Source organism: Amphiura filiformis, chromosome 2 (genome assembly GCF_039555335.1).
Source record: "Amphiura filiformis chromosome 2, Afil_fr2py, whole genome shotgun sequence".
NCBI classification, from domain to species: Eukaryota; Metazoa; Echinodermata; class Ophiuroidea; order Amphilepidida; family Amphiuridae; genus Amphiura; species Amphiura filiformis.
The window spans coordinates 54,456,263-54,472,291 of NC_092629.1; the positions used below are offsets into that span (position 1 = coordinate 54,456,263).

A 16,029-nucleotide genomic window follows, 5' to 3' on the forward strand; every position below is an offset into this window, starting at 1 on the left:
AAAACAAAACAAAACAAAACAAAATAATGGTATGGTATTATGGGTTAGTGTTAGAGTTACAATTCATTAAACAGTTTGGCCAGTATCTCAAAACGTATTCAAGGGTCCAACATTAATATAAATATAACTATTTTCACTTCATGGCGCGCGTCTGGCTGCCGCAATAATACCGGCCTAGATTTAGACCGCATAAATACAGCGTGTGATGTTTTCTTTTTGTGTATGTTGTGTGTGGGGCCTTGAGAAGTCCCAGTTACGTCTAAACAAATAGGATTGAGCTCACTTTCATCTAGCAAAACGGAATATAATATGTTTGAAAACAATATGCAATTATCTGATATCGGGAATAGTAGCACCACTACGTGACTACGTTCGTACTCAGCCATTGAACTCTTAGACTTTTGTTTCTATTTATCTTATAATACCAGTTAATAATCTATATTTACTCCGTTCGATTCATAATCTACAGCGAACCAATGCCAAGGGTGTTCATTTAAGTATTTCCCAACCTTTGTATAGTTATTTCTGTCTCTACAATCTTGGGTAACGGATCATTGTGTTATAAGATAGATATATCAGCATTTATTCGTGAAAATGACTTGGCTGAAAGTTACTGGTGCTGCCTTGGTAGGCTCTGTGTCAGCGCTGTACGGGGTGTGCTATTTCAGATATCACAGAACGCGGAGAGTTTGTAAGAGTAGTGTTACTCTGGAGGGGAAAACAGTCATCATTACAGGTAGGCTATCAGTACATTTGGAAATGCTAATGCTAAGTGTTCCCTCAAAGCGCTGGCGAACAACAGCTGCTTCAATGCGTGAACGCCACTGCCACATCAGTGTGAACAATGGTATAGAATTTCTGTTTGCTGTCTTGCCTAATGTTTGGACAAAGAGCAATGTCCTTGCCATTTTGTAGTATAAACTAATTTAGGTTTAGAATTTAGAAACGTTTTATTTGGCTAAACATGGTAATATTTTCAAATAAAAAAAACAGTGCTGTTTTTTATGGATTTGGGAGTAGTACCTTCAATAATTAATCAATTAATTCATTCATTCATTCAGTCAGTCAGTCAGTCAGTCAGTCAGTCAGTCAGTCAGTCAGTCAGTCAGTCAGTCAGTCAGGTAGTCAGGCACTTAATCTGTCAGTCAGGCAGTCAGTCAGCCAGTCAATCAGTCAGTCAGTCAGTCAGTCAGTCAGTCAGTCAGTCAGTCAGTCAGTCAGTCAGTCAGTCAGTCAGTCAGTCAATTAATCAATCAATCAGTTAGTCAGTCAGTCAGTCAGTCAGTCAGTCAGTCAGTCAGTCTGTTAGCCATTCATTCATTCATTATTTAACTGAAAAGTTCGAAGGGTGCGTACAATTAACATAGTCGTAGCCAGACGTCAATGTGCCATTTGGCCACATTATGTTCTTTTTTTTATTAATAATAAAAATGTAATATTAAATATATAAATGTACCATATGCGCATAATTTAAGCTATCTAACAAATCTGAAAAGTATTCAAATATTTTTTTTCTGATTAAACAATTCAAAAGATCATAAATAATAAATATGTCGTTTACACAAAATCACAAAAAAGACAATTACCAAAATATATAGTTGTTTTGATATATCCACTTGCGAATTAGGTAATCAAAGAGTGGTTATGTTGTTATTTCTTGTTATTAAGGGAAGGGGTATGAACGTTTGGACAGTATTTATTTTGGGACATTAGAGCACATCAGACATATCGAATTGCATTCTGAATACGAAGAATGTCCTTCTGATATCAAATAATTTTGATTTTTGAAATTCGCAATTTAATACACATTTTATGGCAAATCATTAAAATTGATATTTTTGATATTTAACAGTACTCGAAGTAAACTTTACAAATCTGATGATTTATACTTAAAGTGTATGTAGCTGGGATGAAAAGCCGACAATCAATTGAAAATTTTGACCTTTCGTATTGGAGATATGGATTTTTTTTCCCAAAACACCAAAAAAAAAAAAGGTCTTTTTGGGAAAAAAATCCATATCTTCAATATGAAAGGTCAATATTTTCAATTGACCGTCGGCTTTTCCTCTCAGCTACATACACTTTAAGAATATATCATTAGATTTATATAATTATTATAAACATGCATATATTTTCCATAACATTGCAGGGGGCAATACTGGGATCGGCAAAGAAACAGCGGTCGACATTGCCAGACGGGGAGCTCGTGTTGTCCTCGCTTGTCGCAGCAAAGAGAGGACACAACCCGCTATTGAGGAGATAAAGAAACGGTCTGGTAACGAGAAAATATTCTTCAAGAAGTTAGACCTCTCAAGTTTTGATTCTGTCAAGCACTTTGCCAAGGAATTCTTACAAGAAGAGCCCAGATTGGACATTCTTATTAATAATGCAGGTAACATTATCAGTTCCATGTGATTTATATGCTGTATATCCTCAGGGGGTTTAACCTTCACTAGCAATGCATATTTTTCGGAAGGATATCACTTAAAAATGGCCAATGTATACTTTCTACTACGTACATATGTGGTTAAGGAAGTCCATGAACCCAATTGAAAAAGAATATTTTTCACTAATATTGGCAGGGTTTGAAATATTGAAAATATTAATTTGAAACATAAATGTAGATTCAATGAATCAATTATACCCAAACCTGCCAATATTAGGGAAAGTTATTCTTGTTCAATAGGCTCTTTTTCATAAAGTAATTTCCTTATAGTAATAAACCCGGATGTAGACCCTAAACATGGGCGTCACCGATTTAGTGCCGTTGTTGTTGTTCTTCTTCTTTTTAGCCCATTCAGGTCGAATGCCACCTGTAAACCGGGTTGACGTTAATGCCCATAAAAAGTACCGAGATATTGTTTGATACTGGGATATACCAGTAGAGAGACTGTGACTAAAGATTTGATATCCCTAGTGGGACTAGAAGAAACGTTTAGATCATGATATCCCCAGCAAGAGTCACACACCGACATCGCCTGGCTAATAATTACTGGGTACACCAGAGATACTTAAACCAATACCCGGGATCGATAGACGTGAAGTGAATGTGCTATGCACGATTTTGATATTCAGACGAAAATCTTTGGATACCGGGGTAGAAAATCAATATCTCCCGTAAATGATTTCGTCTAAAGAAACCAGATGAGGTTCCGTGCACTTGAATATATGTGTTGAACAGATATGATAGTCGTTAGCTTGCGTCTTGAGAAAGAAGCTTGAACTCAAAAAATGACAATAATTCTGATTTTATATGTGCCGATATATATTTTGGATTTTATACCTTGATGTGGGCAGGATCTGTGATGTGGGAGACACACTTTCTTTTTTCTGATCAGGCATATACCTATAGGTATCCGGCCAGAATCCATGTACACCCCATCATATAGGCCACTTGTAGCAGCACTTCCGTTTAATGGTGTAACATGATGGATAACGGTATTTTTTTCTGCTTTAACAAAAAAACAGGATTAGCGTTTGGTTCCCGAGGTGAGACTACATCTGATGGATTTGACGTGGTATTTGGCACCAATCATTTTGGCCATTTTCTGCTGACCATGTTACTTGTAGATCGCCTCAAGGAATCTGCACCTAGTCGGATAGTTACACTGTCATCGTGCGACCACAAAGGTGACATAGCAAGGTATTGAACAAAATCGAACAACAACATATTCACCAGGCCCAGCAATAATAACACATTTATAACGTTTAAAACACATTTTTGTGTTGTTTGGTGGAAATTGTTTTAAAGGCGGTGAGAATTGGACACAACTATGAGAATTGAAAAGTATTTTCATTTCTATGAAACTTTCAATCCTGTGAGCATGCTTTCTCATGTAAATAAATGAGAAATACTAATTAACGTGTAAGCATTGTTTAGCAATATACAGCAAGCTTTGATCAGTCTCATATTGTTTAAAATTTCGTACAAATGAGAAATTGTTCACATTCTTATAATTGTGTCCAATTTTCATCGTTTTTGAAAGAAATCTCATTCCAAATTTACAGTGTATAGAAGCGCCCTATCAGAACTGAGGTTAAGCTGCGTAGTGTTTTTTTTTTTGAGCAGTATAACACATCGTCAATCGCTGGTTCTGCCACCAGGGAGTCGCTGGTCAGTTATACATTGATTCGCTTCAAGTATGGTAGTGACGTCTATGCGTCTTCGCGTTTGCGCCGCAAGCGTGCCAATAAACCGCTCTTATACGCGTGAGTGTACGCTGTGCGCGACATCCACTACTGTGGCTAGTGAACCAAATTTTAGCAGATAGATTGTAAAGCCAGTCTTATATGTAAATAATGTGGTTTGTTTCTTTACAAGGACAAATTCAGTTACTTCTGCTCACTATATTTCACAATATATTTAAATATTAACGACTGATACGGATTGTCTTTTGATGTGTTGCGTAGCCTATAAAGGTAAGATCTATTGCAAAAATAAGTTTATCTCTATTCGAAGAGAATAATTATTACATTACAAGTTGACACTCGTTTTTTTATGCGCATTTCTCCGGAAAAAGGAGAAATTGTGTGGGTAAAGTTCAGCTTCGTACGTGTTCTTCCCCCGTTTAAAGCGTACGTGTCCTTCTCCCCGTTTGGCTGATAACGTAGGTAAATGACGCGGACACTATATCATGCTCTCATCATACAATCATAATCACTTTGACAAGTTTGATATTAGCAACAATGAGTTGTACTATTATTTACCATAACAATATGCATATTGTTAAGCAGCATTGTTACTAAGATGTTTGCTTTGTTGTGTTTGCTGAATATCGCACTGGGAAATCAGATACATGAGTTTGTGGACTAAACACGGTTTATATGCTAGTCTCAGATGAAATTCTAATCTCAAATTATTTATTTATTTTTAGGCCTAATATTTCTCATGATATTGATATACATATGAATTGTAACATTACAATTTACTAATATATATAAAAAAAAAGAAGCGGCTGATTTTATCCATAATTCAAAAACCATTAAATTTGTAATACTTAATTTAGAGGTTTTTTTTTCTGTGAACAACAACAGTATACGTTCTGTCTATTAAGAGCGTATAGTCCCTTTTCTCAAAGCGGACACATCTCATTTCATGACGTCACTTTTTTCTAGGCCAAATCTGTATCGTTCGAAGGAACTCACCGCTTAAGTTGGTTTTTGCGGAATATCAATTTTAAACGTCTTATTTTCTCAAAAAAGAGTCATTTTCATTGTCCTTATAATATTAGCTTGCCAATGATATGATGTTGTTTTTGCAATAGACCTGCCCTTTAAAGGGCGGGTAGATCTCCTTGACATGTGCTGGCCTTTGTAACCTTGATTTTAGTTATTTCGGGAAGGTGATAACTGCGTGGTACAGCTTAAGTAAATACATACATATTTATATAGAGATATTTATATATATACATACTATCTATATATTTATATATAGATAGTTGATATTTGTAATGAGACAGACAAAACAAATCAAAGGATTATAATTTATAGGCAACATTCGTTTGATTGTACTTTTTTATATTAACAAATTCTAGCCAGTTTTTAGGCGATGGGGTTGCACTGAATTTCTAATTCGCAAGGTATACCGTGCAAGCAAAATCAGTGGTTGGTTTCGTTTCTGCTACAATTATACGTCTATTATTGTGTGTTTTGATTAATTGTTGGTTGCATCGTTATAATGTTGATTAAGTCATCAACTAGAGAGTTTTGACCAAAGACCTCATACTGTTTTAATCTAGCGGCATATTTCAAACTGTACACTCATAGAAATGACTTGTTCGCCTTGTTGGCGCAATTCAAAAGGAGTAAGTTTGGACAACTCAAAAATAGTGTAAAAGTTGCCAAAACAAAATTCATTTTAGTTATCCGAACTTAAAAAATGCTGAAAAAGCTCAAAAAGTTCCGTCAACTAATCAACTTTGTTGGCATTACTTAAAAGGTTGATGTAAGTCGCTGCGTCAACTTTTTAAGTAATGCCAACTTCTGAATTCAAGTTCAGGGAACTTAGAAAAGCAAACAAGGTTCAAAGAACCAATTAGTTGATTTATTGTAACTCAACATGTAAGTTGATGTAACTCGTTCATATTAAGCTACTGGTACTTATTGTTTTGAGTTATTCCGGTTTGGTACTTTGTTACTTAATTCACGTAATTGGATCATTTTCTGCACAATTAGCAGTATTCATATATTTATTTTTGTAATCAGTGCAAAATTTTGTATACTATAGCACACCTCTAGAAAATTATGCTAGGCTATTTTCATTTTCTGAGTTGTAACAACTCAATAAAGTAAGTGCAAATGAGTGCGATCAACATAATGATATCGAGTCAGCGTTACTCAAAATTGTACGTGTTGGCATTATATGGAGAGTTGACGCAACGACTTACATCAACTTACTGAGTAATGCCAACGAACAATTTCTATGAGTGTATACTTTATTTTGATACACCCTGTATATATTTGTTATTTATACTTTCACAGAATAGCGATTGTTAAAATTGTCTTTATTATCTGTGCGTTTGAAATGTCAACACTAGATTATTCTGAATTCATACACTCTTTGATAGCGAGAACCAATCAGAGCAATACGAAACATGCAATGATTGTGTACATTGTGCACTCCGCGTACTACACGCAGTGTTTCGCTCGCGTTCGCTTCGCGTAGGATTGATTCATTTGTCGGGCGGGTTGATGCATTTATATTTCTTTCTATTTTCCGACATATTTAGTGATAATTCTTTATAAAAACAGAAAAATCACGATTTTTATTTCTTCTCGTGTATGAAATAGGTTAATAAACGCGTATTACTTGTTGCTGATGTTGATGCGTCTAATGCACTCCCCCTTCGGGGCTCGTGCATTAGACGCATCAACATAATCGCACGTGCATTATTTTGTCTAATTTCTCTCCCAACAAGTAATACTTGTTCATTAACCTATAATTAATCTATGCTACATGATGCGAATTTCGCTTGCTTTTAAAAACTCCATTCTTGTATTCACAGAAGATTAGAAAACAGGGTGTAAAGTTACTTCTAGGCAAACAGGAATGGTCACATTTATTTCTTTTTTGCCAATTTAGGTAACTCCATGGGTAAATACGTGTGGAATCAAACGGACGTAAAGTCGTCAGAATTCAGAGTTGGGGAACTTGAAAGAGAGAATCGTACGATTTTGGACTCAAAATGTTTAAACAACCATAATCTTTACACAAAATTATTTTTACCATATATTTATATACAAAGAATCTGATGTTACTCATTGTAAATCATTCTTTGTTGGTGGATTCCATTTTTAAAGCGAGAAATAATACCCTTGACTCAACTTGGTTGGTCCCTTGTTATCATTGATATAATATTGACATTATTTCATTATCTAGTACTTGAGCGTTGCTCCTTGTATAAAGGGCCCTACAGACTTTTTAGTGAATGTAGAATATTCGATGTAACATAATAGTTAAACATCTCAAAAAAGAAGTTATTTCTGCGCATTTTGACACCTCATTTGATTCGATAGCCCAGAAAACAATAAAACACCGGTCAATTTAATGTAGTGAGATCCAGATTTGAAAGTTGCACTTACAACAATAAAAACACTAAGATATCATTACACAGATTTCTTCTATTATACTGAATACAAATCAATAGAATTTAGTGCAACTTTCAAATCTTGGGTTACATTGGTTTAACTGTACGCTGTGACGTCAATATTTAGACAATTGCTACAAATGAGGTGTCAAAATGCGCAGAAATCTCCTTCCAACGCATTTTACAGATGTGTAATACAATCGCCCGTTTTTTAATAATGTGGTAAAGTTTGCTTCAGTGGAAACACGCTCCACATACAGTTGCTAAAAAAAATTCGATCTATATTCGTCGTCGAAGTGAATACGTCATATTTTAGTTGCTGGTTTACGCTTGGTTTGCAATCCATTGACATTTGTTTATGATCATTTCGATTATGGTTCAAAACACTACTCTTAACAGAGTTCCAGTTGACCTGCAGCATATCAATTTTGACGTCACACTACGACGGCGAACATAGGAATAACCATAAGAGCCAGTTAACACGTTACAGCATAAATTGCCTCTTCAATGAGTGATGTGAAATGTTATGTATTGTTTGGATAATGATGTGAACAAACATGATAAAGAGTGATTCACTTTGTATGCGGTAAACATAACAGTAGCTGCTTATCTCTTGCAGACACTCGAATCCACAGTAAAAATATTTTATATGATCATTGTTTTCTTTTAGACCAACATTTGATTCGTCGGCACTACTACCCAAAATAGAAAACAACGTACGGTATCCAAATTTGTATGGGTACCCCCGGAGTAAACAGGCAAATATTATGGTTGCAAGACAACTAGCGAAAGAGCTCAAAGGAACCGGGGTCACTACTTACTCAGTTCATCCGGGCTTTGTCAACACAGGCATATGGAACAACATTCTCTCACCTACACTAAGAAATTTAATGTATCCATTCATTTGGTAAGTTCTGTTTTTGATAAACATTTTGTCGTCAGCAAACACTGACAAAACAGTCTAAAATTGTATATATGCGTGTCAACCTATAAGCAAACGTGTTTTGGTTTTGGTCAAAACTTTTTTGCATGACGTTTTTGTATAAAACAATTTAAAAACAAACAAACTGTTATTGAAAAATGCTTTTTGGCAAACATTTGAGCAACCGTTTGCTTAAATACATTATGTTACATTATGTTTTGTAACTTTGTCAAAAAATGTTTTGGATATTATTAAAATGTTTTATTCCCTTTATAGGCATTTCTATAAAACATTTTGTGTTTGCTAGGCTGCAATGGCATGACAGGCATTAACCGTAAAAGATATAATAGAGAGATTGCGATTTTCCAAACGTAGACGTAGGACGTACGTTTTTACGTACGTTAACACGTACGTTTTTACGTAGCTATGTATTGCAGTGAGGCCACGTACTTTACCAACGCTCGTGTTGTGGCGCTATGTCCTATATTAGTCAGTCATCTGGTGATTTGTTTTGCATGAAATCAGCCCGGGGTAGTCGGTGGGGTCAGGGATCAATAAAGGGATCTTAATCCTCTCTACGTCATACATAAATTCGCCCAGTCTCATTTCCCTAATATTAAATTTAAAAAAAAATGGAAATTCAGTTCGGCACAGGTGGGCCTCGAACCCACGCCGCTGCTATATACAGAATACAGAAGTCCAGCGCACTAATCCACTTGACCACATGACAGTTCGGTAGCCATATTGAATTTTAAACATATAGGCTATAGGCAACTCCAACATTGATCGGGTATAAACCACTTGACATGTGACGTCATTGCCCGGCAGTATGCGCGCTAATTATGACAATTTCCATTGTTCTTTGCCCTGCAGTGTGCGTACACATCGTAGTTTGCTCAGGGCACGTGCATTTCAAATCGCCCACCATATTTCATATATAGTACAAGAAAGCCATTGAACAGTGTAGCGGTTTGTTTGAGCATATCGACAGACGAGTCCCTCGCCTTTGTTGATAAACAATGATTTCATATTAGCATAATGACAGTGCTCATCAGTTAATAGCCACTTGGTGAATAGATGGGCATTATCAGCTATCAAAGAGATGTCTTATGCGGATATGCAATCACGATAGAGGCTTGAAAACATTTTGTTATAAACCCAAAAGTGATATAAGGACAAAACTGTGCATGTTGGTACTTGATTGTTTGGATTCTTATGTTGAAAATCCCTTGTAGTAGTATTTTTTATGTGTAGTGTAAAATGTTCCTAAAATACCTGAGCCATTTCCTTAGCCTTCCCCCACCCAACTTTCGACCTGCAAAAAAAATGCTTGCCCCCCCCCCCCTTTTGACCTGCCAACCAATCTTTGCCCCCCCCCACCCCCTATAATACTTCACCACCTCGGGGATACACAAAGTTATTGCACCACCCCTCAGCTGTACAAAAAATACATGATATTTTGACTATAACATTCGTAGAGAAACACTCGTTCTCTACGTTTCCTTTACCTAGACTCGAGGTAAAATCAGCCTATTTCCACGTGGAACCATGGTGGAACGTACGTTTTAATGCTACGTTGAGTCCAAAATGTCAAATCGCAAGGTCATTCTTTATACGCAAAGTATCACACACATTTCAATAGACAATCTCTGCGTATGAATATTGCGTTTAAATTTAGTCCATTTTTAACACATCGCTATACCTTTATTATAATGATTTGTTGCAAACAAAAAGGATCATAATAATAATTAGTCTTTCCTTCGTATGTTCATTATCTTTGACTGTCTTTAACATATTGTGAAATGGACAAATTTTGTTCATTTTCAACGATGTATCTACGTCGATTTCGCACGTGGAATATCTTCAAAAATAGCTAAATACGTGACCTCGCTTTGATACAGGAGAGTGGTTTTGAATAGATCAACGTACGTCCGATGTCTACTTTTGGAAATCGCAATCTCTCTAATATGTGCCTTGGCAATATCGCGATTGCTCTTGATTTGAGCTTTGTTTAAGGGGTGGGGTATGAACGTTTGGACAGTATTTATTTTGGGACATTAGAGCACATCAGACATATCGAATTGCATTCTGAATATGAAGAATGTCATTATGATATCAAATAATTTTGATTTTTTGAAATTCGCAATTTAATACACATTTTATGGCAAATGATTAAAAATTGATATTTTTGATATTTAACAGTACTTGAAGTAAACTTTATAAATCTGATGATGTATACTTAAAGTGTATGTAGGTGGGATGAAAATCCGACGATCAATTGAACATTTTGACCTTTCGTATTGAAGATATGGATTTTTTTCCCAAAACACCAAAAAAATTAGGTCTTTTGGGAAAAAATCCATATCTTCAATATGAAAGGTCAAAATTTTCAATTGACCGTCGGCTTTTCCTCCCTGCTACATACACTTTAAGAATATATCATTAGATTTATATAATTTACTTCGAGGACTGTTATATATCAAAATTTGAAAAATATCAAATTTTTATAATTTGTCATAAAATTTGTATTGTGATTTTCAAAAAATGAAAATTATTTGATATCAGAAAGACATGCTTCGTATTCAGAATGCAATTCGATAGATCTGAGGTGCTCTCATGTCCCACAAAAAATACTATCGAAACGCAATAAACGCTCATTTTAGATCCCTTAAGAGAGAGATTTGAAAAATACTAATATCAGTTGCCAGTCAGTAGACTACTCCGTAGTCCACTTGCCCATTGTGCATACTCTGGATATTGTATTTAAGCTTAAAACTCTGATTTAATTAAAGCCTTAATGTACGATCTTTTTAAATTTTTAGATTTTTCTTTTTTTTCTTCTAAAATGATAATATGCAATCATTATGAAAGTTCCCAATACATTTGGACGCGAAAAACATTGGGAATTTGCAAAGAAACAACATCATAAACTTCACCTTTATCCGACTCGAAACATCTCGCACTATTTGGATTAGGACAGCGAGTGCAGCCTCAGAGTTAGTCTCCTACGCGGCCAGTTTGGTTACGCTCCCTCCACATGTGGTTTTGTAGGAGACTACGGTTTGCGATCGTGGCCGACATAAAGTCATAATCTAAAAAAATTATGACTTTATGTCGGACCAACAGAAAATCGTCCAGTTTTACTACAAATAGGACGAATTTGACAGTTTGCTCATAGATTTAAGTTAGAACATGTGTATTACAAATATGCCAAAAAATTGGTTTTGAAAAAAATAAAGGTAAATTCTGAAAAAAGATCGTACATTATGACTTTAATGTGTGCACAATTGATAGATTTTCACAACTGATCTTTTCAGCCACCGTACTCCCTCTGTTTGTTAGCTTCCCAGGTGAGATTTTTAACTTGGACTTTTGCGATTAATAAACTGGTAGATTCTAAAATCAGAATTGTTCAGTATTGAAGTGCCAATATAATTATGACATTATGATATATGTTGCATTCAATAATATAAGCCTACGTACACTTTACTTTTACTGTCACTAATATAATTATATAAACTTTTTCTTCACAATGTTATACTAGTATTTTTATGTAATAAATATCAGTATAATTTCGAATTCAACTGAATGCTTTCATCATGATTAATAACATGCTTTTATTTATCCAAAATCGACTATGGCATAGTCTACATTTTCAGTGATTTTTAAATGAGGTTATATCAAAATTGCCTATTTGTGTAATGCTATTGTAATACGCTAGTATACAAACAAGTGTGATGAATCTGAATCTGATTTCTGAATCTTGATTTTGTAAACCGCTGGAGTAGTGTATTATAGTTTCAAATTTCCCCGTATCATTTCAGGTTGTTCTGCATCAATGAGGAAATGGGCGCTCAAACGACAGTATACTGTGCCGTGGAGGAATCCATCACCCATCTGTCTGGCAATTACTTCACTAACTGTCAATTAGCTCATCCGTCTGAAATTCATGAGAACGCTTTAGATGACAACCTTGCCAAGAAGCTGCTGGATCTTAGCTTTGAGGCTACGGGGTTAGAAGAAGAAATCACTGATGCATTTACCTGCCTAAGTTAATTACGAACCTTTTGATCAGCCGGACATTTTTAATGGGTATTTTTGTCATGACAAACTGCTCAACCAAGTTCTTGTTAAAGGCAGATCAATAACAAAATGGCGGCTCAGCTCCATAGTGCCTGTATGCATCCTTTAAAACGAGTGTAGGTAAAAATATGAGCGCCAATACCTCATCATCAAAAATGGTTCATTTGTCTATATAACTAGACATTCGTAATCTACAAATATGTTTAAAAAAGGTCTTAAAACTTTATTTTTTCACTTAACTTGTACTTATAGGTATTGTACATTGTATTTTGTGATGCACCTTCAAAATGTAGTTTAAGTCAAGCGGTAGTATTAACATGATTAAGCGCTCTGAGCCTTATTTGAAATGGTCAAATTCTCTTGTTTATAGTCGGCAATTTACGATTCTGACCGGATAGAATTTATACGCCAATGCACCGTAGATTTGCTCCCACTATAAACACGCTGTATGTTATCAGTGAAGGGTTGGTAGAGAATAACCTGATGAAGTTTTTCTCAAAATATAATTGCTTTTAATTTCAAATAAGTTTTCAGGTTTCTAAAATGTCATTGGTTGCATCGTATTAATGATAACTATTATTACTTTCCAACTGGTTTGAAACTGCCGCAACATAGCTAGGCTAGCTCACATCACACACTATAGGTGGCGCTATTCGTCCATAGGGAAGTGGAATGTGCATGTACGGTCCAAAAATGGCTTTACTGTGGGGCTCAATGGAGAAAATCACTACAAAATATTTTTGACAACCAAAACCTAAGTGATGTTGACTTATGTTGGTACTGGCATGATACTGGATTCATAAACTATCACATAGTGCAATCCATGTTCCACCAAGTCGACACTCGATTTAGCTCAAAAGCAATTTGTGTGTAAATCAAGACCATCCAAAACAGCTTTCTTACAGTAAAGAATAGGAGGTCATCTGGGGTCACATACAGTAGTGTGCATTGTACATGTGCCTGCTGTCACAATTTCACACACACAATTTTGGGCAATTTGATGACACTACTTTTGTCTGTAACTTCAAAAGTATATGCACTAGAAACATGATTGACCCCTTATTGTCTAGGTAATTTAATTCTCTTTCAACATTTTATGAACATCCCTAACATAGCGCCTCAATGTTCCATATTTACATGAATATTATATAGAGGAAAACACATTTTGATTTGGAATTATCAAAACTGATCGTGTGGGTGTGCCCTGAGTAATTTAATTCGATCATTTAGCTTTGTTTACATTTAAAGCTATACCACGAAAGATGGGAATCCCCTCTCATGTAATCACAATAACAAAGTCAGTCAGGTCTATTTATGGATTGGGAAATCCCCATATGACACAATGTTAACATATTGTATTGCGTCAAAAACAAAACTGTTGCTTAATGTGGATGTGAAGTAGTGAGCTATTTATAGAATGAGGGACTTTCCCGTGTTTCGTATATAACAAAATGTAAACATGATTTCGTGGCAGATTTTGAATGGTTGAGTAATATGAGTACTGCCTTCAAAGAAAGGTACATGAGGGCAGGCGGTGGTGGAAGCGATATCTCCAATTTTGACGTCACCATTGGATTTAATAACACATAATCATGAAATCTTCACAAACAATTCTAAATTTGTTATGTGGTGTCAAAGCAAAATTATCTTACTCTAAAACCGTCGGGGTTCGACAAAGTACCCCACTGCAAGTATGTTAATTTGTAATTGCTAACCGTGTATTTGGAATGGGGCCGTCAGCCCTGTATCTTCGCCAGCCTCGTACGTCACGTGTTGCGTGTCCTATGATGCCTGCATGTGGGGTAATCAATTTGCATAACCATTAATGTGCTATTAATCATCCAGCTATAACAAACTAGACTCACAGCACACCAAAGAGCGCATCTTTACCCAAAAAGAAATAATTTATATATTCTTCTGTGACATGCTGTAGTCTGGTTGATAAAACAACACATTTGTCATTGTAAGTGGAAAAAAGAACGGATTTATGCCTGTTTCCTGAAGAAAATGAGTGAATGGTAAAGTCAGCAGCGTTTTTGAAATTATCATCTGTGCAAGGATGTTTTACGCAAAAGATGATATATTGCGCAAGTCAAGTTATAGGATATACAGGATACACATCAGTCGTCTGGAGTGCAACGTAACTTTACAATCAACAACAAGAAGAACACTGTAGTTAAACATAGTAAATTGGAGAACACTGTAGTTAAACATAGCAAATTATTGTAATTCATTCAGTGGCGTACCGTGGCCGCTCCTACCCCGGGGGGCTGAAGAAAATTCAATTTTGCCGCCTCTTCCTCTCAACAGCCCAAAAAGGTTGACCCAATTTGTTTTCGGTGGTTTGAAAAAGTTAAAAGCAAAAAAAAAAAAAAAAAAAAAAAAAAGGATTATAGGTGCTAGCGCCCTAAAAGCAACACATTTTGATATATAGTACAATTTTTTCAAATTTTTTTATACTTTTTCAAATTTTTTCCGCCCATTTTTCTTTACTAATTATATTTGCCGCCCTTTCTTCTTCCGCCGCCCCTTCGTTTTGCTGCCACTTCTTCTTCCGCCGCCCTTTCGTTTTGGTAGCCCCCAAAGCCCCCCAAAATACGCACATGTCATTGATTGTATGCATTCATGTTTAGTAGAACCAAAGAGTACTGACTCCACATTGTTTAATGTTGCCTTGTTTGACGTTTGATGATTTCAAATACATTTGTAGGTCCTGTGAGTCTTGAGTTATGTTGTGAAGAGGGCTGAAACAACAACACTTTTGTAAAACATACGTAACTAATTAACAACAATAAATCAAACAAACTATTGCAAAAGATCAAAGTGTTTATTTTTTTGTTTTTTTCAATAATAATTATGTTCATTAAAAAAATTAAAATATATTTTCTTTTTGGCTGCTGCGACCAACAATACGTCGTGTACAATGTGATAGCGTGGTTGTGAATACACAATTCTCTATAATCCTCTGAACGTTGAGGTTTCTGCTTTTGAACTGCATTTCGCAAACTCTCTATAGAGCATACCTTCCTCGAGTCAGTAAATTAAAATCAAATTATGTCATTTTCTCAAAAACTGTTAATTTTTGCAGGAATCTGTTATGCTAGTAGGATTCCTTGCGTCAATTATTTTCTAAAAGTATATACTTTTACACACTTCTCACCATTACATTTAGACACAATAAAAAACAATATCAAAATTACTGAATGGAGGAAGATAAATAGTGGGGCGTGGATATCAAATGGATCAGCCCATTGTCACGTGTGCATCAGTTCTGATGTGTTAACATTTACCCGATAAGAGGTAGATTGGTAGATTTACGGAATACCCTTTAAATACGAATAATGGGGCAATTAATTTATCAGGTATGTTACAGAAAGGACTATTTACATGAATATAGTGTTTTTTCATCATGTCTATTTGATTTACAGGCGCAAAAAT

General features: G+C 35.4%; 1 protein-coding gene across 1 annotated transcript; it reads left to right on the forward strand.

Annotated features, from left to right (window-relative positions):
* The first annotated feature begins 554 nt into the window (after positions 1 to 554).
* On the forward strand, positions 555 to 15,177 carry LOC140146389 (retinol dehydrogenase 11-like). Its single transcript, XM_072168224.1, has 5 exons — positions 555 to 736; positions 2,150 to 2,392; positions 3,469 to 3,643; positions 8,257 to 8,493; positions 12,333 to 15,177. The coding sequence occupies exons 1-5, from the start codon at positions 595 to 597 to the stop codon at positions 12,562 to 12,564; spliced, it is 1,029 nt and encodes a 342-aa protein (XP_072024325.1). The 5' UTR covers positions 555 to 594; the 3' UTR covers positions 12,565 to 15,177.
* The last annotated feature ends 852 nt before the right edge of the window (positions 15,178 to 16,029 follow it).

Bases quoted from the DNA above. Each gene is read 5' to 3' on its own strand.
- LOC140146389 (XM_072168224.1), top strand. From the start codon at position 595: ATGACTTGGCTGAAAGTTACTGGTGCTGCCTTGGTAGGCTCTGTGTCA. The intron at 3,644-8,256 runs GTATTGAACAAA...GTTTTCTTTTAG, and splicing joins CACAAAGGTGACATAGCAAG to ACCAACATTTGATTCGTCGG. The intron at 8,494-12,332 runs GTAAGTTCTGTT...GTATCATTTCAG, and splicing joins TTAATGTATCCATTCATTTG to GTTGTTCTGCATCAATGAGG.